This window comes from Mandrillus leucophaeus, unplaced genomic scaffold (assembly GCF_000951045.1).
Source record: "Mandrillus leucophaeus isolate KB7577 unplaced genomic scaffold, Mleu.le_1.0 Scaffold509, whole genome shotgun sequence".
NCBI classification, from domain to species: domain Eukaryota; kingdom Metazoa; phylum Chordata; class Mammalia; order Primates; family Cercopithecidae; genus Mandrillus; species Mandrillus leucophaeus.
Genome location: NW_012105464.1, coordinates 1,694,672 through 1,719,652, shown reverse-complemented (window position 1 = coordinate 1,719,652; position 24,981 = coordinate 1,694,672). Strand labels below are relative to the sequence as shown.

General features: G+C 35.0%; 1 protein-coding gene across 1 annotated transcript in view; it reads right to left on the bottom strand.

Moving 5' to 3' along the window:
• CFAP47 (cilia and flagella associated protein 47) overlaps positions 1 to 24,981 on the bottom strand; it is a 428,524-nt gene that overhangs the window by 302,876 nt on the left and 100,667 nt on the right. Inside the window, exons 24-26 of the mRNA XM_011996297.1 lie at positions 23,981 to 24,140; positions 20,672 to 20,867; positions 15,564 to 15,773 (exon numbers count right to left, since the gene is read on the bottom strand). Of these exons, the coding sequence (XP_011851687.1) occupies positions 15,564 to 15,773; positions 20,672 to 20,867; positions 23,981 to 24,140 (566 nt within the window). The remainder of the gene's footprint in view (positions 1 to 15,563; positions 15,774 to 20,671; positions 20,868 to 23,980; positions 24,141 to 24,981) is intronic.

Sequence of the window (24,981 nt, the reverse complement as noted above, 5' to 3'; positions counted from 1 at the left end):
CACATACAATTCATTAAATAAGGTGTGAAAAGTCTCACAATTCATCTCTCTGTCATTAGCTAGTGAATAATTAATACTCTAATCACACATCACTAATTCTTTCCACATCATTAGTGAGACTGAGAGATTTTATGCTTGTCTGACCAATTTTTAGGAATAAAACTTTGAAGCTTCACGTTAAATCTCAGTGATAACTGGTCTTGTATTTATAATATTTTAGCACTTTCCACTAGAACACAAAATACTGTGATGGCTTGTCAAACATATGTCAACATCATAAAAAGTATTATGATATATTTATCATCTTTACTAAAGTTCTGCTCCCATCTATACTATTTCAAGGGAGATCTTACATTCTAAAAGCAATCTTATTGAGCATGATTTTAATTCACAGAGAAATTAGCAGAGCAAGAAAGCCTCCACGTTTATAGAAACATGTCTCTCTGGTCTTACTACAGTTATCTGACTAAACTTTTTTCTGCAAAGCAGCTAGAAAACAAATTATATGTTGGTAACACTGGCAGTGGCTACAAAGGGTTAAAAGAAGAGGTTAATGCTAACATTGCTTTTGATTAATGAACCATATTTCTATATATAGATTTGAATAAAGTGAACAACAGGTGAAGGAGAGGAAAAGATGTTGGGTTGGTATTTTGAACATGCTTTAAATTGTGAAACCAACGACCACTCCCATCACCATAAAAAACAGGTGCTTATAGCATTCATATAGCATTTAGGTAAAGACTTAAAATGAATGGAATAAATTCAGATGACTGTATTTCCATCAGGGAAATTTATTACACAAAACAAACTTCCTTGAGCAACCATTCTGATGTGTTTATACATACCTATTCACAATTTTTCTCAATTTCAATAACTGTTAGCAAAATATTTCATATGTAACTTTACTCACATGCACAAAAATTCATTGATATGTGTCTTAAATATCTAACACTTGCTATAGCTATTACTTCATGTCAATTAAGTCAGTTGATGGGACAAAGGAATTTTAATTCTGGTGCTCTTGTGTATATTTATAACATACATAGAGCTCATTGACTATGAGTAGAGCTCATTCATTATGTTGCCAGACACGAGAATCCCTTGATCACAAGTGAGGACATCATATGCCATGTTGTTAATCAGTAATATAGTTACAAAGTGTATTAGTTCATTCTCATATTGCTATAAAGAACTACCCGAGGCTCAGTAATTTATAAAGAAAAGGTTTAATAGACTCACAGTTCTGCACGCTGTACAGGAAGGCATGCCTGGGGAGGCCTCAGGAAACTTACAGCCATGGCAGAAGGTGAAGAGAAAGCAGGCACATCTCAAATGGCCGGAGAAGGAGGAAGAGAGGGCAGTAGGAGATGCTACACACTTTTAAACAACCAGATCTTGTGAAAACTCACTATCGCGAGAATAGCAAGGGGGAAATCCACCCCCTTGATCCAATTACCTCCCACAGGGCCCTTCCTCCAATATTGTGGATTAAAATTCCACATGAGATTTGGGCAGAGACACAAATCCAAACCATATCACAAAGTCTGGATTTATTTATTTCTAACAGGTAAAAACAGACTGGACATACTTTTTATTATAATGTGATTGTCACTTACTTGTTTTTTTCAGTGTCTTTAACTTAAATGAGGAGGAGGAAGGGAGTAAAATTATAGCTGCTCTTCTTGGTATTGCAATAACCCATAATATGTTATCTGCAGCCCATCAAGAAATTGTTATTAATATTTATTAATAACAATAAATTTAATAAAATAAACATTAATAATTCTAGAAAAATATGTGCTATGAACCAATTTCGCGCCCTAAAATAGACTTTAGGTTCTAAATCCCCCTAAGTCCAAGGAAGTATGTTTCACATATGAATGTCTTCCATTGATTTGTACCACAGCAGAGTAAGATAAAGGAAGAGAATTCTTCTTCAGATCACATGAGAGATCCATAGATATTCATCAAATATAGAAATATATGTTCCTTTAGCAATTCTGTAAGTGTATATTAATTCTTTTCACATGAACCATCTCATTGGTAGTATGCCTTTTTCTCTGGAAATGATGCTGTAATTCAGGCAAAACGTTTTTGAAATCTCAAAATCTCTGTTTAGGGTCTATTTTCACAATTTTAAATTGTGTTAACCTCAATTAATATACATCAGTATATGTTTTATTTGTAATTCAGTGATTTTATGAGAAAATATAACAGGTGTTAATGCAGTTTCAAATGAAGTTTCCAGGAAGGAATTGTGGCAAAAAGTAAAATTAATCACCTCTAAAATATGTGTATACTTAGAAAAATTATATTTTGTGTATATATACATGTATGCACATACACACATGCACAGAAATACATGGACATTGTCTTAGTCTGTTTGTGTTTCTATAAGAAACACCTGACGTTAGGTAATTTATAAAGAGATTTATATGGCTCATGGTTCTGCAGGGTGTACAAAAAGCATGGAAACAGTATATGCTTCTGGTGAGGGCCTCAGGCTCCTTCCATTCATGATGGAAGGCAAAGGAGAGCCAGTGTGTACAGATAACACGGTGAGAGAGGAAGGAAGAGAGAGAGGAGTGAGGTGCCAGGCTCTTTTTAAGAATCAGCTCACATGGGAACTATACTGAGTACTGACAGAGCAAGAACTCAATTATTACCTGAAGGACAGCACCTAGTCATTCATGAGGAAACCACCCCATGTCCTAAACAACTCGCATTAGGCCCCATCTCCAATACTAGGGATAAAATTTCAACATAAGATTTGACAAGACCAAACAAACCATATCCAAATCATAGCAAACATATTTGTGTGTATGCATAGATATGCACATTATTAACGTATAAACCTTATGTTTATGTTTTTATGAAGGTATATACATTTATTCTAAAAATACACAGAAGGAATCTAAACCTTAATCAGAAAGAGATTAACATATTAAATGGCTGTGTCTTTACCTCAAAGAGTAGAACTGCTAAACATCATGCCTTGACCAGTAATGCAATAAGTACAGCAATGCTTTACAAAGAAAAATTATTTCTAATCATTAGTTGTTCTGCTGTTTGCATGCTTATATACTTGAAGGTTAATTTCACAGAACTTAGAGCATAAGCACTAGCTATTACATACACTATATGGGTTAATATTTGCAGCCTGATGGAACCAAACACTAAAACTCTGACATGATGATACGAACTCACATAAAACAGTAAGATCATTTTCATTTTCGTTCCAAGAATACTATAGTGTATTTTATTGACTTTATAAGACAGGAATGACCTATCCAAACCATGCTTTTTACAGGCTCTTTTCCTTATATCTCTTAGGAGATTTCAGGATATATATACATATATATGTGTGTACGTGTGTGTATATATATTATTATTATACATATATTTGTTATGATATATGTTATATGTTTATTATGATATATACATATATTTTTATTATGATATACATATATGCATATATGATATATACATATATTTTTATTATGATATATATACACATATATATACACACATATATGTGTGTGTATATATATATGTCATAATAAAAAACAAATAGTCATACTTTAAAATGGCTCCATTCTGATTTTTTATAAACAAAGAATAACACAAAAACAAGGTCAGAACTGGCCATAAAAGTTGAAGGACATCAACTCTGTGTAATGGTGAAACTTCCTCTGATGGAAATACTTGTTAAAATTATTTTCCCAACTGTCTGGCCAATGGTCTGAAATCCTACCATGAAATATGTATTCTCATTAGTTAGAGCAGTACAATCCAAAAGAATATTTGTTGATTACAAATTAGTAGCTTGAAGATTAGGTATTAACATTTAAGCAAGGGCTCAGCTATTAGAGATCAACTAAGACATGATGAAATGAGCATAGGAAATTAGGAAGTTAGGTGACGATCTGACATCACTTTCAAAGGGAATATGATTGCATACGGGTGACTGCCTCAGCTGGGGACTCCAGGCAATAAGAAAATGGTTCAAAAGGGAAGGGCAAAAGAAATCAATTAGGAACTACAATATATTCAACACAGCATAAAATACTCTCTTATCTCATTGAATATTCCAGAGTTAGATGATCTCTTTTATAATGTCCCCACTGGATACAAGGGCAATAATAGAAAGACGTGTGAACTTAATAAAAATAAAGTTCACATATTGTGTTGCATTGTTCCTTTCAACTGAGATGTCAATAAAATCCATCCAAAATATAACTCTGCATTATTAGTAACAGACTCGGAATGGTAAAACTGTTTCTGTAATCTACGAAAATGGTTCCCAATTTCTAAGCTGCAGACTCTTACAAAGCAGCTGAGGGTATACCTGCAAAACAGTAAGTTTGATAAATAATTTTTAACACGTCTTTTAATATGACTTTACATATGTCATTATATACTCTAAGAGGTAATACAATTACATTTTACTTTAGAGTTTATCTGAATTTATAGTAATGTTTGGTGATATGTTTTCGCAAAAAACAGGTAATAAAATGTAAGTATTTTCACGTAGAGTGGCTAACAAATGGTTTGAGCTTGCAAAAGCATGCAGGAATTGAAAAGAATGAAATCACAGGTCTGCAGTTTGAATGTAGTATAAAATAAACCATGCTAATATTTCATTAGTTTATGCAAGACTGAAATAAAAATCATTTAACGTTCATGGAAGTCAGATATCACTTCAGGCCTTAAAGGAGAATTCTGAAATACTATTTGCATTTCAGCATGGAAGAATTAAATCCCACTTCCTGCCATTGACGCTTCTTTATGTAGACTTATCCACTAGTAATAGGAAAGTGCCATGCCCAGCAAACTACTGGAAAAGATCATAAACATCCATGTTCTGGCTACAAACACTTAGGTTGGTGCTGTTGGAGGCTGACTTTCACAATTACATAGAATATTATTAAGATTATGGGGCTAACATTTGCTTCCAGATTTAGTAATTGGGAAACAAAATGTTTAAATTGTAATAAGCCTGAGGAAAACAGTTGCCAAGAGAATAACAGAGGGTGATGATGGGAGGAAAGAGAGGCGTTAAAAAAATTATAAAACATAATGAATTTGCATGCCCATTTCAATAAATTGACTTAGAAGGTTGGCAGTTTTACCAATCACTGTAAGGTCTATATTTTTAGTAGAATATAGGGTATTTTTTAACAAATAAAAGTTAATAAATATTCAATTACACAAAACAGAGTAAGCTATGAAGATTGATTTGTGAAGGTGTAACACAAAATTGACATGCATATATGCTTTTTGTTTTCTCTTATTTCACAGGGTTGTTGATGTTTGACTTGCTATCAATCACCATGTCCTAATATTTATTCCATCAAAATCACTTCTTTTTTCCCATTCACAGTTTTATTTTCATTCTAACAACCACCACCCTAATTCTGCACATGTGTACAGCATCAACCTGGAATAGCTTATTCATTGGTCTCTTTACTTCTACCCTTTGTCATAATTATCTTGCACATAAATATCTTACTCAATCTGTCTAGCCCCTTAAATGCAAAGATAAGCATACAGCATGTAAAAAAGACTGCAACATGAGTGTATGTATGGATGGAGAAATTGACATCCTCATCTGTGATACATTTGAACTACTGGAAAAAAAACCTACTTTAGACATCAGTGGGGATCCTACACTTATCATATTCAATACCTAATTGTCACAGGTTGAGTTTTCTAGAAGCAGACAGTTTGGAGTTTGAGAGGATTATTAGGGAGTAACACATGTAAGAAATGGAGATGGAACCAAATGAAGAACAGAATGAATTAGAACAGCTATGCAAGCCCAATGATGACTTGGTCAACGAGGTTGGGAGCTCTGGATTGCCTTTCAAAGTTTCTGGTATCAGGCTGAAATGTGTAGTCCTCTAAACATGCCTTAATCAGATAAAAGATGCAGACTTGCCTCGTGGGGTGTCACCTTAGTCCAGGTGGCACTCTTCAGCTGAGAAAGATCCTATAGGACCTGACAAAAGGGGGCAGGTAGCTGATAGCATTCCACATAGCTAAGCACCAAGTACTAACATGAAAAGGCATCTGGAAAGTTCAGTTCCACATATTTCAAACTAATCAACTCATTTTTATCCTAATTTCCAAATCATAAAAAATCTAACAGTTGTTGTGATCATCCATTACAGCAAGCTATATATAAATATATATTTGCTAACCCCACACACTTGGTGCTTTTGGTGTGTTTTAGGACAGAGAGATACACGCTGGTCAGTACACCATTTGAGCAGCCTTCCTTAAGTGAGGAGAGACTGAGTAGCCACTTGAGGATTTCATATCCTTGTAAGTCTGTGAAGTCCTTGGTAAAACACAGCTTCTTCAGGCATTACTTGAAATTCTATCGACTATAAATATGAAATGCCCTTCTTGGTTCAATTTTGCTCATAGCCAATTCTTATTCATTAGTCAGCCCATGTTGTATATGTCACATATCACTCATTTTTTATACATATTGTTAGGATACCTAATTACCAAGAGGACGCATTATGATTTTTAAAGTTATGTTTTCATCCAGTAGGAACCACCATAATGCAAGTAGATGATACTTTTATTTTGAAAGTAAGAGCTTGAAAAGAAACTATCATCGGAGTGAGCAGACAACCTACAGAATGGGAGAAAAATTTTGCAATCTGTCCATCTGACAAAGTACTAATATCCAGAGTGTATAAGGAACTTAAACACATTTACAAGAAAAAAACAAACAACCCCATTAAAAAATGGGCAAAGGACATAAACAGACACTTCTCAAAAGAAGACATTCATGCGGCCAACAAACATGAAAAAGAAGCTCGACATCACTGATCATTAGAGAAATGCAAATCAAAACTACAATGAGATACCATCTCAGTGTACCATACCAGTGAGAATGGCGATTATTAAAAAGTCAAGAAACAACAGATGCTGGCGAGGGTGTGGTGAAAAAGGAGTACGTTTACACTGTTGGTGGAAATGTAAATTAGTTTAACCATTGTGGTGATTTCTAGAAGCAGAAATACCATTGATGCAGCAATCCCATTACTGGGCATATACCCAAAGGAATATAAATTATTCTATTATAAAGACATATGCATACGTATGTTTATTGCAGCACTATTCACAATAGCAAAGACATGGAATCAACTCAAATGCCCATCAACGATAGACTGGATAAAGAAAATGTGCTACATATACACCATGGAATACCATGCATCCATAAAAAGGAAGGAGATCATGTCCTTTGCAGGGACATGGATGGAGCTGGAAGCCGTTATGCTTAGCAACTAATGCAGGAACAGAAAACCAAACAACAAACACATATTCTCACTTATAAGTGGGAACTGAACGATGGGAACACATGGACACATGCTGGGGAACAACGCACACTGGGGCCTGCCAGTGGGGAGCAGGGGGAGGGAAAGCATCAGGAATAGCTAATGGATGCTGGGCTTAATACTTACGTGATGAGTTTATCTGTGCAGCAAACCACCATGGCACACATTTATCTATGTAACACACCTGCACATCCTGCACATGTACCCCTGAACTTAAAAATACAAATTGAAGAAAATAAATAAATAAATAAACTGACCATGTCTACATGGTGTTAAATTTTTTTAAAAAAAGAAAAAATAGTAAGAGCTTGAATAAGTTCTCTAATATTCTTTATAATAATATTCATCTTTAAAAAACTTTCAAGCATTAAAATGATGAATTTTAAGCCTGCTGAAATTCTGAAAACAGTATTACAAAAGAATATTTTATATTGGTTTCTATCCGGTTGAAAAAACTAAAAATGTTCAGGATACAGGTAAAGGTTAAATAAATTTAAATAATTAAACTACATAAAATTAAGGACATTAAGAGAAAATAATTCAATACATTTAATAAAATATTTAAATGAAGAATTGAAATAATAAAGTTGGTTTTAAGTTGAACAGAAATTTTTAAACAGAAAAAAAATTTAATTTAATTGCACACATTAGTCTTTTCTTTTTAACTTGAAGAAAAGTAAACACATTTTGATTTCTAATAACACCCTTTGTAAGCATAAAGCATACATTTAAATATCACCTATCTAATACGAAATGCCCAAATTACAGACAGCAACACTTATCGATAACTAATGGCTCGGTAATTTATTGAGCAATCAGTTCATATTTACAAATAGGTGAGAAACTGGGTAGCCACGGTGGGTCTGAGGAAGATGAGATGGAGAGGGCTGTACTAAGCGGTCCTAAGGTAGCAGTAGACTGCATGGGCATCTACCTTCTAGGAGTTCTCTGAAGATCAGCAATCAGGAAGGTGCTCACAACGAGTAAGGGAGATAAAGAGGACAGGACATTGGAATTTCCTTTAAAATGAAAAATCTCTAAGGAAGGCAGAGGTTCTCCAACCAACTTCACAGATTCCAAAGAGGATGAGGTTAGAGAAAAGAAAAAGAAGGATATTAGAAAAACTACATCTGTGGTTAACTCTTTTATTCTGCTACCTGGTGTTAAAAGTACTATAATTTTAATAATCTGGGAAGATGTGGTAAATATTACCGTAACAGTTTGTCAGCTTTTGCATTTCTATGCAAATTTTAAACTCCACCATGTTGCTACAAGTAAATGATGAACATCGTATGTTTATAGTTTATTATGACATACCTGTATTATATGTTTTGTTAAATATAAATGAAACATTCTACCTTGTAATAGAGACTATGATTTATTTGAACAGATTAACCATGAAAATAATGCTCTTTGTCGGATGAAGGTGCCATTACAAACAGCTTTTCACAGGGCTAGGACAAAGAATACAGAGCAGATGATTATATCAGAACACAGAGCGGTCTCATGTGAACTCTACTCCCTTCCTCACTGCTTGTTCTATCTACACATACAACACTAAGGAAGGTGGACAAGTGTATGGTATTATGCATAACTCAGCTCCCAAACCATGACAAATAATGTTTTGAGGTAATATTACAATACTAACTTCAGTTATGAACAATTAAATGGATACTAAGACTTCCCATTGCCTGCCTTTTGTTGCCACGATGCTAAAATTTGAGATGGATCATTGTAAACGGTTTGCACTAAGAGTGGAGTCTCCAAAAGATGAATATATCCTTAGTAATTCTTCTTACTCCATAAAGAGAGCCTTGAGTACCTCAAAAGTAGCCTGTAGCTACCTGGTAGTATCCCTTAGAGGTACGCGACTCACATTACTTGCTTATTACAAGCCTTAAGTTAAATATACATTCAAATATATCTACGTATTTATTTTAAATATCCAATATCAAATATTCCAAAAAGGCACATAAAATGCAGGTATTAATTTACACTACAGTTCCTAAAGTGGCATTGCCAACTTGAGTGAATAAGTGCTTTCAAACTGATTTGACTCTGGATCTGATTCATTCTCTGCTAGTCTCCTTTATGTGATGCTGTTTCCTATCCATTCAAAAACAGGAAGGTATCTGAAAGAGGCATGCTCAATATACATTTTAAAGTACTAGCGACTGACCCAAAGGTGCCAAGTGCACTCTACACAAATGTCAAATTATGCACTGAGCAGAACAATACTTAGAATTACCTTCATTATTCCTCAATTCTTAATTGTATTGAATGCTTTCTAAAAGTAGTATAATTTCCATTTAAGTGATTGTCAATAAGAGTAAGTATAATAAGCTTTATTATGCAGCAAAAGTGTTTATAAACCCATAACATGGTTGAAAAAATGCTACTGAATAGAGGAAAAGAGCTAATATAATTAACAGCTATATATTCTCAATTTTAAACATCAGACCTGCCTATTTAAAAATACATTTCTCATCAGAAAAATGTTAAGTACATTTGCAACAAAGTCTATGAGTTTTATCTCTAAAGTTTGAATGTAGTGATTAATTAAAACATCAATGAAAAATGTAAGAATTATAATTTTATTATTTAAAACACTTATAAATGCATAAATTTATCTTTATGTGCAAAATTTTCATTGTGCCTGTTTTAAAGGCAGAGGATATATATAATCTAGTTCCTTAAATGTGGTAATTTGCAAAATTAAGCAAGAATGTGGTTAGTTATTTTTAAGAAAAGGTCAATCATTCTACTATGCTATATCTCATCCATGATTAGGAAAACAATCGATTTGATTGGTTTTGAATGGACAACTAAATCAGGTACTTTCCAGGAGTTTGTATGCCAATAAATTCATAGAGCAGATACTTCAGTATCAGCTTTGCTGTTAATGACACTGTATTAGTCCATTTTCATACTGTATGAAGAAATACCCAAGGCTGGGTAATGTATAAAGAAAAAGAGGTTTAATGGACTCACAGTTCCACATGGCTGGGGAGGCCTCATCATCATGGTGGAAGGCAAAGGAGAAGCAAAACACATCTCACATGGCAGCAGGCAAGAGAGTGTGTGCAGGAGAACTGCCCTTTATAAAACCATCAGATCCTGTGAGACTCATTAACTATCATGAGAACAGCAAGGAAAAACTCACTCCCATGATTCAATTACCTCTGACTGGGTCCCTCCCATGACATATGGGGATTATGGGAGGTACAATTTAAGATGAGATTTGGGTAGGGACACAGCCAAACCACATCATTCCACCCATGGCCCCTCCCAAATCTTACGTCCCCACATTTTAAAACCAATCATGTCTTCCCAACAGTCCCCCAAAGTCTTCACTCATTTTAGCATTAACTCAAAATTCCACAGTCCAAAGTCTCATCTGATATAAGGCAAGTCCCTTCTACCTCTTAGCTTGTAAAATCAGAAACAAGTCAATTACTTCCTAGATATAATGGGGGACAGGTATTGGGTAAATACAGCCATTCCATATGAGAGATATTGGCCAAAACAAAGGGGCTACAGGTCTCATACAAGTTCAAAATCCAGCAGGGCAGGCAAATCTTAAAGCTCCAAAATGATCTCCTTTGACTCCATGTCTCACATCCAGGTCACATTGATGCAAGAGATGGGTTCCCATGGTCTTGGGCAGCTCCGCCTCTGTGGCACTGCAGGTTACAGCTCCCCTTCTGGCTGCTTTCACAGGCTGGCATTGAGGATCTGCAACTTTTCCAGGTGCATGGTGCAAGCTGTCAGTGGATTTGGGGGCTGGAGGATGATGGATCTGGGGTCTGGAGGATGGTGGGCCTCTTCTCACAGCTCTCCTAGGCAGTGCCCCAGTGGGGCCTCTGTGTGGGGGCTCTGACTCCACATTTCCCTTCCACACTGCCCTAGCAGAGGTTCTCCATAAGGGCTCCACCCTACAGCAAACTTATCCCTGGACATCCAGGTGATTCCATACATCCTCTGAAATCTAGGGGGAGGTTCCCAAACCTCGACTCTTGACTTCTGTGCACCTGTAGGCTCAAAACCACATGGAAGCTGCCAAGGCTTGGGACTTGGACCCTCTGGAGCCATGGCCTGAGCTATACCTTGACCCTTTTTAGCCATAGCTGGGGCAGCTGGGACACAGGGCACCTCGTCCCTAGGTTGCACACAGTAGGGGGACCCTGGACCTGGCTCAGGATACCATTTTTCCCTCTTAGACATCCAGGCCTGTGATGGGAGGGGCTGCTGTGAAGATCTCTGACATGCTCTGGAGACATTTTCCCCATTGTCTTGGTGATCAGCATTTGGCTCCTTGTTAGTTATGCAAATTTCTGCTGCTGACATGAACTTCTCCCCGGAAAATGGGTTTTTCTTTTCTACTGCGTTATCAGGCTGCAAATTTTTCAAACTTTTATTCTCTGCTTCCTCTTGAACACTTTGCCACTTAGAAATTTCTTCTGCCAGATACCCTAAATCATCTCTGTCAAGTTTAAAGTTTCACAGATCTCTAGTGCAGGGGCAAAATCCCACCAGACCCTTTGCATAGCAAGAGGGACCTTTACTCCAGTCCTCAACAAGTTTCTTATCTCCATCTGAGCCCACCTCAGCCTGAACTTTGCTGTCCATATCACAATTAGCATTTTGGTCAAAGCTATTCAACAAGTCTCTAGAAAGTTCCAAACTTTCCTACATCTTCCTATCTTCTGAGCCCTCCAAGCCTCTAGGAAGTTCCAACTTTTCACACATTTTTCTATCTCCTTCTGAGCCCTCCAAACTGTTCCAACCTCTGCCTGTTACCCAGTTCCAATGTTGCTTCCACATTTTTGGCTATCTTTACAGCACTGCCCCACTCTCTGTGGTACCAATTTATTGTATTAGTTCATTTTCATACTGCTCTGAAGAAATACCAAGATGCGGCAATTTATAAAGAAAAAGAGGTTGAATGGACTCACGGTTCCACATGGCTGGGGAGGCCTCACAATCATGGCAGAAAGTGAAGGAGAAGCAAAGGCACATCACATGGTGTCAGGCAAGAGAGAGTGTGCAGGGGAACTTCCCTTTATAAAACCATCAGGTCTCGTGAGACTTATTCACTATCACAAGAACAGCACAGGACCACCCACCTCCATTACTCAATTACCTCCTACTAGGTCCCTCCCGTGACACGTGGGGATTATAAGAGCTACAATTCAAGATGAAATTTAGGTGGGGACACAGCCAAACTGTATGAGACACTGACACTTCTGAACACTGGCCAAGAACAAATGTGCAGGTCCATTGCTCCTGATATCATTGGAACCACAACAACTACATTCTTTGAATACACAGTCATGTTTCATATTTGTTTGATTTTTATGCTATAACCATAGAGACAATTCATGAGATCTTGCCTAGTTAATTAATATATTGAGCAAAATAAATTAATAATGTCTCAGTACTTATTGAGTAGACTGTAATTCTATCATTACTATATGGGGAACATAGAAGTTTCACTAATGTGTGTGTGTGTGTGTGTGGGCGAGAGAGAGAGAGAGAAATATATGCAGAAGAGTAGGAAAGAAAGAAAACATCTCTTATTCTTTGGAAAATCTATATATGACATACAGTAGTGTAACCCTTAAAAATGTATGCTTATTATAAAAATTTCTATATAATTATTTATAGTCTAAATGGTATTTAAAATAAGGTGACTAAGTAGAAAATCTTTGGAAACCAAAATATGGTTTACATTCTTGGCTCCCCCATTTAATGTTTGAGTGAGTTTGGACAAGTTACGTCACACTATGAGCCTTAGATTCCTCTTCTGTAAAACAGAGATGAAAATCTAGAAACAAAAAACAAAAAAAAACCCCCACTTCTCAGGACTACTGTGTGGATTCCATGAGATCTAGCCTATGAGTAGTACCTGACTTGTATTAATTAATAGCTATAGACCTCATGCTTCCTGTATTTATTCAAGCCTTGATATCCATAACATCACACTCTCCTGGTTCTCACCCTATTTCTCACTCATGGATACCAAAGCAGAGCATGGATGACTTTCATAATCTGTTCCTGCTGCCTTTTCAGTTTCATCTCCCAGCTGTCTTGCCAGAATTCACCAAACCATAACACCAAAAATGCCATTAAAATATGGGTTGCTTTAGCCTCCATACCTCATGCTCCATTTTACTGTTTATAGTACTCCTGTTCACATCACCGTTTCTCACATAGATATATATTTAGGTCGGTGCAAAAATAATTGCGGTTTTTCTGACATTGAAAATAATGGCAAAAACTGCAATTGCTTTTGCACCAATTGAATAAAACTTCTATCCCCAGACTTTTTGGAGAATTTGGGTAGGGCGCAAGTACGGTGTACAATCTCTGAGCTGCGAGCACATTATTGTGGATGGGAAAGCAGACAGATTAGCAGAAATTATTCCTGCTATTATTCACATATTTCCAACTGGTTGAGCCAATCCAAATGTGACAAAATCTAAAGAAAACAAAATTAAAAGCCAAGTATGTTAGCCCCCAAGAGAAGCCACATTATGAAAGTATCTTGCAAAGTAAAAGCAAGCAAGAAAATCGAGAAATCAGTGTCATATTTTTAGTAAGGACCATGGGCTTCAACATGAACAAACCAGATGCAAATAAAGGCTTCTACATAGGGCAAAAAACCTACCACACTTCCATCCATCAAGAATTTGCCCCCTGTCTTTCCCTAAATCTTGGGCAGAGTACACACATGGTTTGCCTACAAAAAATATATGCTAATAGATTACCAATAATAAATGAATATAATTTATTTCATAGAAATTCTAAAGTGAAAAGGAAGCTTTTGAGGAATTCCTTTCTGGAATACCTCATTTATCTCAATGAGATCAGAAATGAGACGCCTAAGAGAGAAAGGCAAGGACAGCATTGGAGAGTAGAGAAGAGTTAGAGGATCTGATCGTATTCACTATAGAAAACCAGATAAGGAGTTAACCAGTCACCAGTAAAAGGATCTGCCAGTATTAAGGCTCTTGGGAATGCTTACGGGCTTAGTGCCTTGTTTATCTGGGTGTACAGAAAAGTCTTTTGTTGCTCATCTATGATTTGCATAGTTTTTAAATTAGTTCCAATAGCTCTAATTTATCGCAAATCTGCTGAGGAATTAAATGGGGTTTTGTGAAATATGATGTATTAAGAAGAAGATATTTCTATGTATTAAGAAGAGAGATGTCCCTCTCCTAATTCCAAACACATGAATCAGTCCTTTGACTACAAATATACAAATAACGCCTCTACATGTTAATAAATGAGCACATAAAGAACATACTCTGACACTAATTTTACTTTTCATTATAAGCCTTTTAAACAAACTTTATAGCTCTACACTTCAACCTCTTGCCATTTAGTTAGTCAAGTTATTTCAGGATATGATGTAAAAATGCTACTTCTGGTCCTACAAGATAAGATATCCAGAAATATTTCACCAAGGTGTATTTGAAATCTCCTGGGGCCAGGCGCGGTGGCTCAAGCCTGTAATCGCAGCACTTTGGGAGGCCGGGACGGGCGGATCACGAGGTCAGGAGATCGAGACCATCCTGGCTAACACGGTGAAACCCCGTCTCTACTAAAAAATACAAAAAAACTAGCCGGGCGAGGGGGCGGGCGCCTGTAGTCCCAGCTACTCGGGAGGCTGAGGCAGGAGAATGGCGTAAACCCAGGAGGCGGAGCTTGCAGTGAGCTGAGATCCGGCCACTGCACTCCAGCCTGGGCGACAGAGCAAGACGGAGTAACAAAGCTATATTGTAGGGAAATCATTATGTTGATATTTCTCACTTTCAGTTGACACTTATTTAGCATTTCCTTTGGGTTATTTCCTGTCCAGTTGCTCAATAATTACTAACTCGCTGTACTTTTCATGATGACACATGGGGCAGGTTCTGCTATTAGCTCCATTTCACAGATGAGGAAACCGAGCGTCTCAGAAGTAATGTTAACAAAGCCTGGATCTGACCCCAAACAGTCTAGCTCCAGAGTATAAATTGGTAGCCACTATTATGCTGCTTTTTGTGAGAGCACACTTACATTTGGAACTTTAGAAATAATCTTTATGTCTAAGGTTATTATATTAGATCCCTCTCTTTTTAACATTTTACCATGGTGTAAAATATAAATATGCTTCTCTTTAATGTCAGATACAAAATAACCTACATTTAGATATCTTACCAGTTTTTTCTGTCATCACAGAAAAGAAGATCGGTAAAAAATGACACAGGTTTAGATGACTTGAAACTGAGGTGGCAAGTGAGCTTATTATTAATTCCACTGTGAGAGCCTGGGATGACTCTGCCTTTTGGAAATTTCACGGAAAGAGGGTGAATCTCCTCGTCATCAAGAAGCCTTACTGTGGGAATCTGGACACATACAGTTGAATTTCTGCTTAAAATTAAAAAAAAAGTTTCATTAGCTCAAAATACCTGCAAGTAACTGGCTTTAAATGTATACTTCATTTTTTTGAATCCTAAAGAAAATTAAAATAAGAAATATTTGTAATCATGTGCCTAATTATTAAAGATATCTTTGTATCATCTCTTATTTTCTGATTACAATATAAGATGGATGATAACTAAGAACCACTTGAGATGATCAAATGTTCCTTTTGTTCTATAAGGATTAAAAAGGCATGTGACACCTGATTAAACACAGTATTTCTTAATCAGCATCATGATATAAATTACTGTTTTTAAATGTATTCTGATGAAAATTTACCAAAAGTTATCACTTTAATAGCTACAGATTTAATGCACATAGACTAAATAATATTAACAGATGCATAAACATGTAGGTAGATATTTGAAAATTTGGATACTATTAAGTGCATATATACATATACTATGAATGTTTTTCAATCACTACTATTCAAAAATTCCACTTAATGTTGACATACCTAATTATAAATTTAAAATTTTTATAGCCAATCCAAGCTGTTTATTTTAAACAATATAATATGTATTAATAGTATTCACTTTAAAATTGAATTACTTCGTATCATTTTTAGTGATCAATAAATATTTAATCATATTACTTTGTTTACTTATATATGTAAGAACTTACATATCTATGGCAGATAAGAGGTATCATCAAATGGGAATTATATATCCTTGCTATTTTAATCAGTGTGAGAATTATTTAGCTAATAATAAAAAAAAAGATCTAAAATTGCATTAGTTAAACCTATATACTACCTTGGATAAAAACATGGAAAGTAAGGCCGGGCGCGGTGGCTCAAGCCTGTAATCCCAGCACTTTGGGAGGCCGAGACGGGCGGATCACGAGGTCAGGAGATCAAGACCATCCTGGCTAACCCGGTGAAACCCCGTCTCTACTAAAAAATACAAAAAACTAGCCGGGCGAGGTAGTGGGCGCCTGTAGTCCCAGCTACTCGGGAGGCTGAGGCAGGAGAATGGTGTAAACCCGGCAGGCGGAGCTTGCAGTGAGCTGAGATCCGGCCACTGCACTCCAGCCTGGGCGACAGAGCGAGACTCCGTCCCCAAAAAAAAAAAAAAAATGGAAAGTAATTTATAAATCCAGTTTGAAAATAATTCAGTTGTTACTTAGCTAATTAACTTATCTTTAAATAAGTGATTAATGCTGTTGATTTTATTACATATGTATAACTTGGACACTGCATTACATTATTTCTTCAGTACCTCTCATATTCATTTCATTATACCATATTTAGCAAGACTCAACTTTTGAGTTGAAGTAGTTTTTAAATTGATACCTTTGTACATTAATCTCTATGAAAACTTTAGTTGATTTTTTACTGAAGTCACATGAAATATGTAAATTTATCTGTGGAAAACTTTTTTTACAGCATTGAACATTCCAATCCATGAATACTGGTGTATTTATTTGAGTTTATTATTTAATTATTTAAATACACCTGTATTTAACTTGAGTTTTATAATTTTCTTTATACAGTTCCATACAGTTCATTCATAGCTTTATCTATTATCTTTATCTCTTATCTTTTAATCTATTATCTATTTATCTATTATATTTTAATTTTTTGATGCTATTATAAGTAGTAATTTAAAGTTGTGTGCTCTATATATTGTATGCTGAAATTATATTGAATTTTAAATATTTAAGTTACATTTGCCTATTCTGATAAGTGATCTTCCTAGTTTTAAAAAATCTCCTTGTAGATTCTTTGAATTTTCTATATGAAAAAATAATCTAATATACAGATAATGACAGTTTTGAGTTTTATTTCCTAATCCTCACACATTTTGTTTTTCTTATCCCCCTGCTATATGCTAGGTTCTCTATTAAAATGCTTTAGGGAAGCAGTGATAATAAGCATCGTTCACGTTTCTGTTGTTAAAAGGTAATTCATGTATATTCCAGTTTCAATAATGATATTTGCTCTAAGCTTATGATAGGAACATTAAACAATTGAAGAATATCTATTTTATTACTGTTTTTGAGAGTTTTTCCATGAATGATTTAAAAATTGTATCAAATGCCTTTATTCTCAATGTATGAAAATGATCAAATCATCATTCTCTTTAACAACATTTTAGATTTTTTGATGATAGACAAGCCTTGAAATACTGGAACACAAACAAGTTGGTCATGATCTATCTTATACACACGTTGTTTGATTCTTCTTTTTTTTTTTTTTTTGAGATGGAGTCTTGCTGTGTTGCCCAGACTGGAGTGCAGTGGTGCAATCTCGGCTCACTGCAACCTCTGCCTCCCAGGTTCAAGCGATTCTCCTGCCTCAGCCTCCCAGGTAGCTGGGACTACCGGCATGTGCCACCACGCCCAGCTAATTATTTTTAATATTTTTAGTAGAGACGCGGTTTCACCATGTTAGCCAAAATGGTCTCCATCTCGTGACCTCGTGATCCACCCGCCTCGGCCTCCCAAAGTACTCGCAGATTCTTTAAGGATAATTATATGTATGCTCTCATAACACAGTGTAGCCAATAATTCAGCTTTCCTATACTGTCATTTCCTGATTTCATAATAGAAATTTCTGAGATCATAAAACAAATTAGGGCACATTATTATTATTCTATAGTTTGATAAATCTGTTTCCTGAAAGTTCAGTAAAACTTGACTATAAAATCATCAGAGGATGTTTTCTTGTGAAGTTTCAAGTATTAACCCAAAGGCTTTCTACTTGTTCCCAGTATATTTTTAGTAAATTATATACTTCTACAACTTTCATATTTAAGTTTTCACATGTATTGGAATAGACCTCTGTATAGTATTTTGATTATCTCATTTTTTCTTTGGATTTATGGTTAAGCTTCCTTATTTCTAACATTATTTAACTGTCCCTTCTCTGTTTTGTTCCTTGTCAACTTCACTGTATTGGTATCCATTGTATTCCTCTTTCAAAGAAGAAACTTGATTCCACTGAGTTTCTGTTTTGTATATATTTTTATACTGCTTTAATTTCTACTGTGTATAATTTTATCTCACCTTCTACACTCCATAGGTTAGTCTAAGAGACTATTATTTGTAATCTTACTTATAAAGTTGGATGTTTAAAATTTCCAATCATTTTTTTCTTTCCTAATATCAGTACTTAAGGTTTTATATTTCCAAGTATGGATAATTTTACTGTACTTTATTAAGGTTTTTTCCTTCAATCACTGAAATTTTGATGTTTATTTAATAAAACAAATAAAGTAAACAATGATGCCGGCCTAATTCTTTATCTAAAGAAAGTAGCAGAAGTCCCAGTAGCTGTTTTAGGTTTAGTTTTCAGCTCTAATGTCCAGATGGTGTTTATAGTACTTGATTGTATTATACACTCATGATTCTCAGTGAATGTTTTCAAGATTTGGAATCTAGCATTTTAATTATTATTCATTTGTGAAATTCAGTATAATTTCTTCTTTTACTCGGTAGAATTTTTTTTTAACATTTTCTAACTCATGGTGGATCTTGTTATCTTTTCTTTATTGACTTTTAGTTTATTATATTTATTTTTGGAGAATATAGTCTATATTATGTCAATCTTGTAAACATTTTGGAGACATGAATTATAACTATAGAATCATACATTGTCAATTTCTATAAATGTCTCATGATTCATTTAAAAATGTGTATTCTCTAATTGTAAGATGCAATTTATACATGTTAAATTAATGAAGCTTGTTACAAATATTGTTCAAATATCTTGTTTCTGGACTCATCAACACTTCTGATACATGTTTTAATATCCCAGAGTTATAAAGGACTAGTCAAATTTTCCAATTTTCATTTGGAGGTTACATATTTTAAGACTATTTTAATTATGCATAGAACTTTAGAATGCTGTTGGCTTTCAGGTGAATTTAATCTTTTATAATTATTTGATGACTTTTATATCTTAAAAACACACTTTACCTCTAGAGGTTATTGCATTTGAAATTAATACTGCTACCCAGCTTTATTTTGGTTATGCTGTTATATCTCTTCCTATCATTTCACTTTGGTGCTTCTCAGTTGAGGGTGATTTTGCTCCCCAGGAGACATGTAGCCATGTGTAGAGATATATATTTTCTGTCACATCATGAGGAGGAACGCTATTGGGTAGAGGCTATGGATGTTGCTAAACGTTCTACAATAAACAACATAGCCTCCCACTATATATAGGGTTTAAAAGTCAGAAGCAGAGAAGTCTGAGAGATGGTATACTTTTGGCCTTGAATTAGTTGTATACCATGTTGTGAGGATGTGACCACATGGCTAGAACTTGAGGGTGGACTGAGTGTGTCCCTAGGCAAAAAAATGATGCTTTAGTTCTATAAGGACCATGAAATTAATTCTGCCAACAACTTGAGAGCTCGGAGGAAGACCGAGCTTCAAGTGAAAGGGCCACTCCAGCCAACACCTTGACTTCTGCTTATTGAGACACTCAGCAGAGGATGCAGCTAAGCCAGCTGGACTACTAAGTCAGAGAAACTGCAAGATAATAAACAAATTCACGTTGTTTGAGATATCAAAAGCATGTTTTAAGGCACCACGTTTGTGATATTTTTTCACATAGCACCAGAAAACTAATATATTGAATTTTTAGGCTTGCTTAGTACTCCATGAAGAGAGACACAGCAAAAAAAAAAAAAAAAAAAAAAAAAAATTACAAGAAAATTCAACGACTAACTGTGAGATAATTAAGAAAGATTTTTTGTTTTTTGTTAAATTTTAATATATAGTTAAATTTTTTAATAGTTCAACTATAGAAACAAGCCATTCTTATATAATTCCCATATAACACAGACACAAACAAAAAAGCACATAAAAAAATGTGGTAAATTCACATTATTTACCTGAAATAGTTTTGAGGTAAAATGTTAATATCCATCACAGTTGTTACATCCAAAGGAACAGGAGCGAAAAATACAGATGGAGGGTCAAACAATAATTCTGGCGATTTTACTTCTCCAGTAAGACATAATATTTTATAGCAAACAGGAATATCATTTAAAAGCATAGGAATATCTGCTGTGTATCTTCCAGGACAATCTAATGTAAAACAAAATTTTAAGGGTATTTTAAAGTAGTTAAAACACAAAAAAATTTACATAGCTGAAGCATTACTAAATTTCAACATGTACAATGATGTTACAACTTAATGGGGCAGAATAAATTACCCAGAAATTAGATTTAGCTTGCTGAAGAACTTAAGACACGTAATGAGGTGCTGTTGAAAGAAAACTGTTTTAAAGTACAGCTTGACTAGAAATAGAGCAAGTCTCTTTAATGTAGATTTTCATAATTTGGGGAAAATATATATACCCTGGGAAAGCACTGCAATAGAACATTTAAAAAAATTATTTTCTGTGTTTTAATAGAAGCTTCCCAGACCTTTAGAATATGTAGTATGAAGAAGAGGATAGATCACTGCCATAAGGATCTCAGGGGACGACTGAGAAAAGGAGGTCCTGAGATGAAAGGAATGTGCTGTATCCCGGATTTTTAAGTTTAAGAAATACTACCAGGGTTGACTGGCCAATTTTACCTGGTAGGAAAGGACAGGAAATTCCCATGCCACAGCTTAATAAAAGAAAAGATAGTTTGCGTCAGAGAGCAGGGCTCAACATGGGAAGCTGAAAGCTAGTTTCTGAGGATAGTTTTTCCATCACAGCAAGTAATCAATACCCTTTCACACCAAAATCTCCAAGCATAGTGTGTGATAGAGAGAAAAGAGTGACTCAGTGATTGTGATTTCAAGCTGATATCTTAGAACCCCTCAATGAGACACCAGTGTACCTTAGCAAAGACTGGGGCCATTAAGGGTATCTTCAGAGCAGAAAATGACAGTGCACTGGGTGATGCAAGACCATGTTCAAAAGTGACACTTAGTGCTAGAAGCAAAAGCAATGGACTCATTGAAATCATCAGCCATACTAGCGTTCTCTGTACTGAAGGCCATTACTTAATCAAATAAGCCCTTTACCTGATCAAGTAAGTATTCTAGGGTTCTTGGAAAAAGGGAGACAGCTGGAGAGGAAAGGAGAGGAGGGATAGAAAAACAATGGGCTCCCTACTAATAATGACAAATGAGTACTGGAAAGACTATATGAAAAATTAAAAAAAATTATGTATAGTTTGAGCTGATAAAATAAGCTATAAGAGAATATATGTATTTAAAACATTACAAATCTATAGGGAAATGATGGTTTCATTTCATAAATTTGATGTTGTTAAACTTAGTTTGGGGAGAAAAAACAATTTCAGAGTTAGGGAAGGTTTTAAGACTTATTGAATTCTGATTATTTCAGAATTTCAGACCTCTTAAAGGGTTCTGGGGTGATAGAGAAGGAGATTCTTTGTATAACCTCAGACTATTGGAGATTCAATCCTACCCCTTTTTAAGCTGAGAGTGTTTTCTCTCTCATCTGAGATGTAATTTATAAAGGCATTTTAAGCATGTTTAATTCTTAAGAGTTAGGTTGTATTGACCAGGCGTGGTGGGGCACGCCTCTAGTCCCAGTTACTCGGGAGGGTGAGGCAGAAGAATCATTTGAACCCAGGAAGTGAAGGTTGCAGTGAGCTGAGATTGCACCACTGTACTCCAGCCTGGGCAACAGGGCGAGACTCCGTCTCCAACAATAACAACAACAACAAAAACAAAACAACAAAAGAGTAAGGTTGGGAGCCTAATAAAGGAAACCATAGATTTAACTGATAGGGCCCCGTCTCATATTAAACGAAAAATCAAAAGGAAATGTTTCTTATTTCCTTCTAGATTGACTAGTCCAGTGCATTTTATCTGAGTAAAAATGTTGGCAGGGACATAAAGGAGAAGTTCTGAACAGAAATATGGATGGTAGGTTCAGCTGGAATAGCCTTTGTGCTAGCTCTTTCGAACTCGAATATGGTAGAAATGGAGAAGAAACTAGAGAAATACATAATAAAACTTAATTATTTTTACTAAACAAATTTCAGAATGCAAAGAATAGTTGATATTTTCTATCATATTTTCAGAGATTTAAAGAGAGGTAATAAAAAGATTAAACATTTTTAAACCTAATCATAATGTGCAATGAGATGTTTCTCACACACAAAGCTAAAATGATTATACAATGCCATGCTAATAGATATAGTAGAACATCAAGTTAATGCAACACAGTGCTAATAGAACATTATTGAGAGGGAGAGAGCACAGTGCTCAAGGAACTCTCTAATAAGCTTAAAAGCTATAATAGATTCTTACCCTGCCTGAACTTCTACTGATAACTGAGCCAGTTGCAGGTATTTTATCTAGATTACCACATGTGTAAAACTTAGTGTCCTCGTAATTTGGGTATTTTATAAGTCTAATAAAATGAAAAACAGATTACATTGCACTATAGTGGCTGAGTGTGATAAGCAGAATTCTGAGAGCATTCCTCAAAAAATTAAAAATAGAATCACCATATGATCTGGTAATCTCAAAGGAAATGAAATCAGTATCTCAAATATCTGCACTCCTATATTTATTGCAGCAATATTCACAATAGCCAGATTATAAAAGTGTCCATTGATGGATGAGTGGAGAAATAAATTGTGATGTATGTATACACAATAGACTACTATTCATTCATACAAAAGAGGAAAATTCTGCCCTTTGCAAAAAAAAAAAAAAAATGGTTGAACCTAGAGGACATTATTGTAAGTAAAATAAGTCAGACACCGAAAGACAATTACTGTATAATCTCATTCATGTGGGATCTAAAAAGTCAAACTCATGGAAGCAGAGTGTAGGGCATTGTCTTCTAGGGGCTTGGCAGTGGGGGAAATGGGGAGCTGGTGATCAAAGGGTACACACTTTCAGATATAAGATGAACAAGTTTCTGGGGATCTAATGTACAACATGGGTGATGATGGATATATTAAGTAATTTCATTGTGGCAATTATTACACAATGCATACATACATCAAATCCTCACATTGTACACCTTGAATACATACCAACTTCGCCAATTAAATAACGTAACATTCAAAAATGAGATTAATAAAATTGTATTATTTATAATTATTCAAATTAAAAGAAACAAATAAATAATCTAAATTTCTGTATATATAATAAAACAATGTCATAGATGAAGGATAAATTGAAAGTATAACCACAAATATAGGAGAAAAGATCTTACTTGGACAGAAATGTATGGAAACATTATACTGTGCATTTGGTCGTATAATCCCATTCAGTACACTGAACTTGAATGTGCCATCTTTGAAAAGTTTGCCAGTATTACTAAGATCCAAAGTCCATGTCACATGGTGTTTGGTAATATTATATAAAACAAGATTCTGCTCACACACACAAAAAGACAAAAAAAAGTTAAAAATTATAGCATGCAAAATAAAGTTTAGTTGTATTACCATCTCAATTTGATGAGCCTATGTATAAATTCAAATGATTAATCATAGATAAAATGCTTTAAAATGATATTAGACAAAGGGGTTTTTAGTCTGATGAAACTGTTCTCTATGGTAATTAAGTGGTAGACACATTATTCCATGCATTTTTCAAAAACCAAAGATCTTACATGAACATAAATGTATGTAAATCAAAAACAATCAATCCAGCTGTAATACAGTGCATCACAGTCTGTAATCCGTCTTGGAATGTTGATACACTGTATTACAAATGTGTGTAGTTAGGGTAGGGAGAAACTGACCTCAGTAACTTTGAAAAACTGTGTTTTTGACTGAAAGCTACAAGGCTAAAGAGTATGAATTGTGTATGAATAATGTACTCTAGGTGATAAAGGTGTCAGCAATTTTAATAGGCTACAGGTTAGAAATTCTGAAACTTCTTTACTTGAAATTAGGATTAAAATAAGTAAATAAAGTGTAAAAAATGAGAGGTAAATTTCTCGTTGTCAGAGAAATTAGTCAAAAATGAGTAAGAGCGAAAGATGGGAATGGACATTGTGGTGCTAGATTAGAGATATCAGTCTGTACTGGTGTTAGATGGATGTATGGATAGATAGAGAGAGAGAGAGAGATACATATATAGATAATTATAAGTATATGTGTACATGTGGATTAGTATGTATACACATATTTCCTGACTCTATTTGTTGAAAGGGCCTAGAACCTGTGACACTGCAGTAGCAACTCATATACACAGTACTTAGACTTTGGT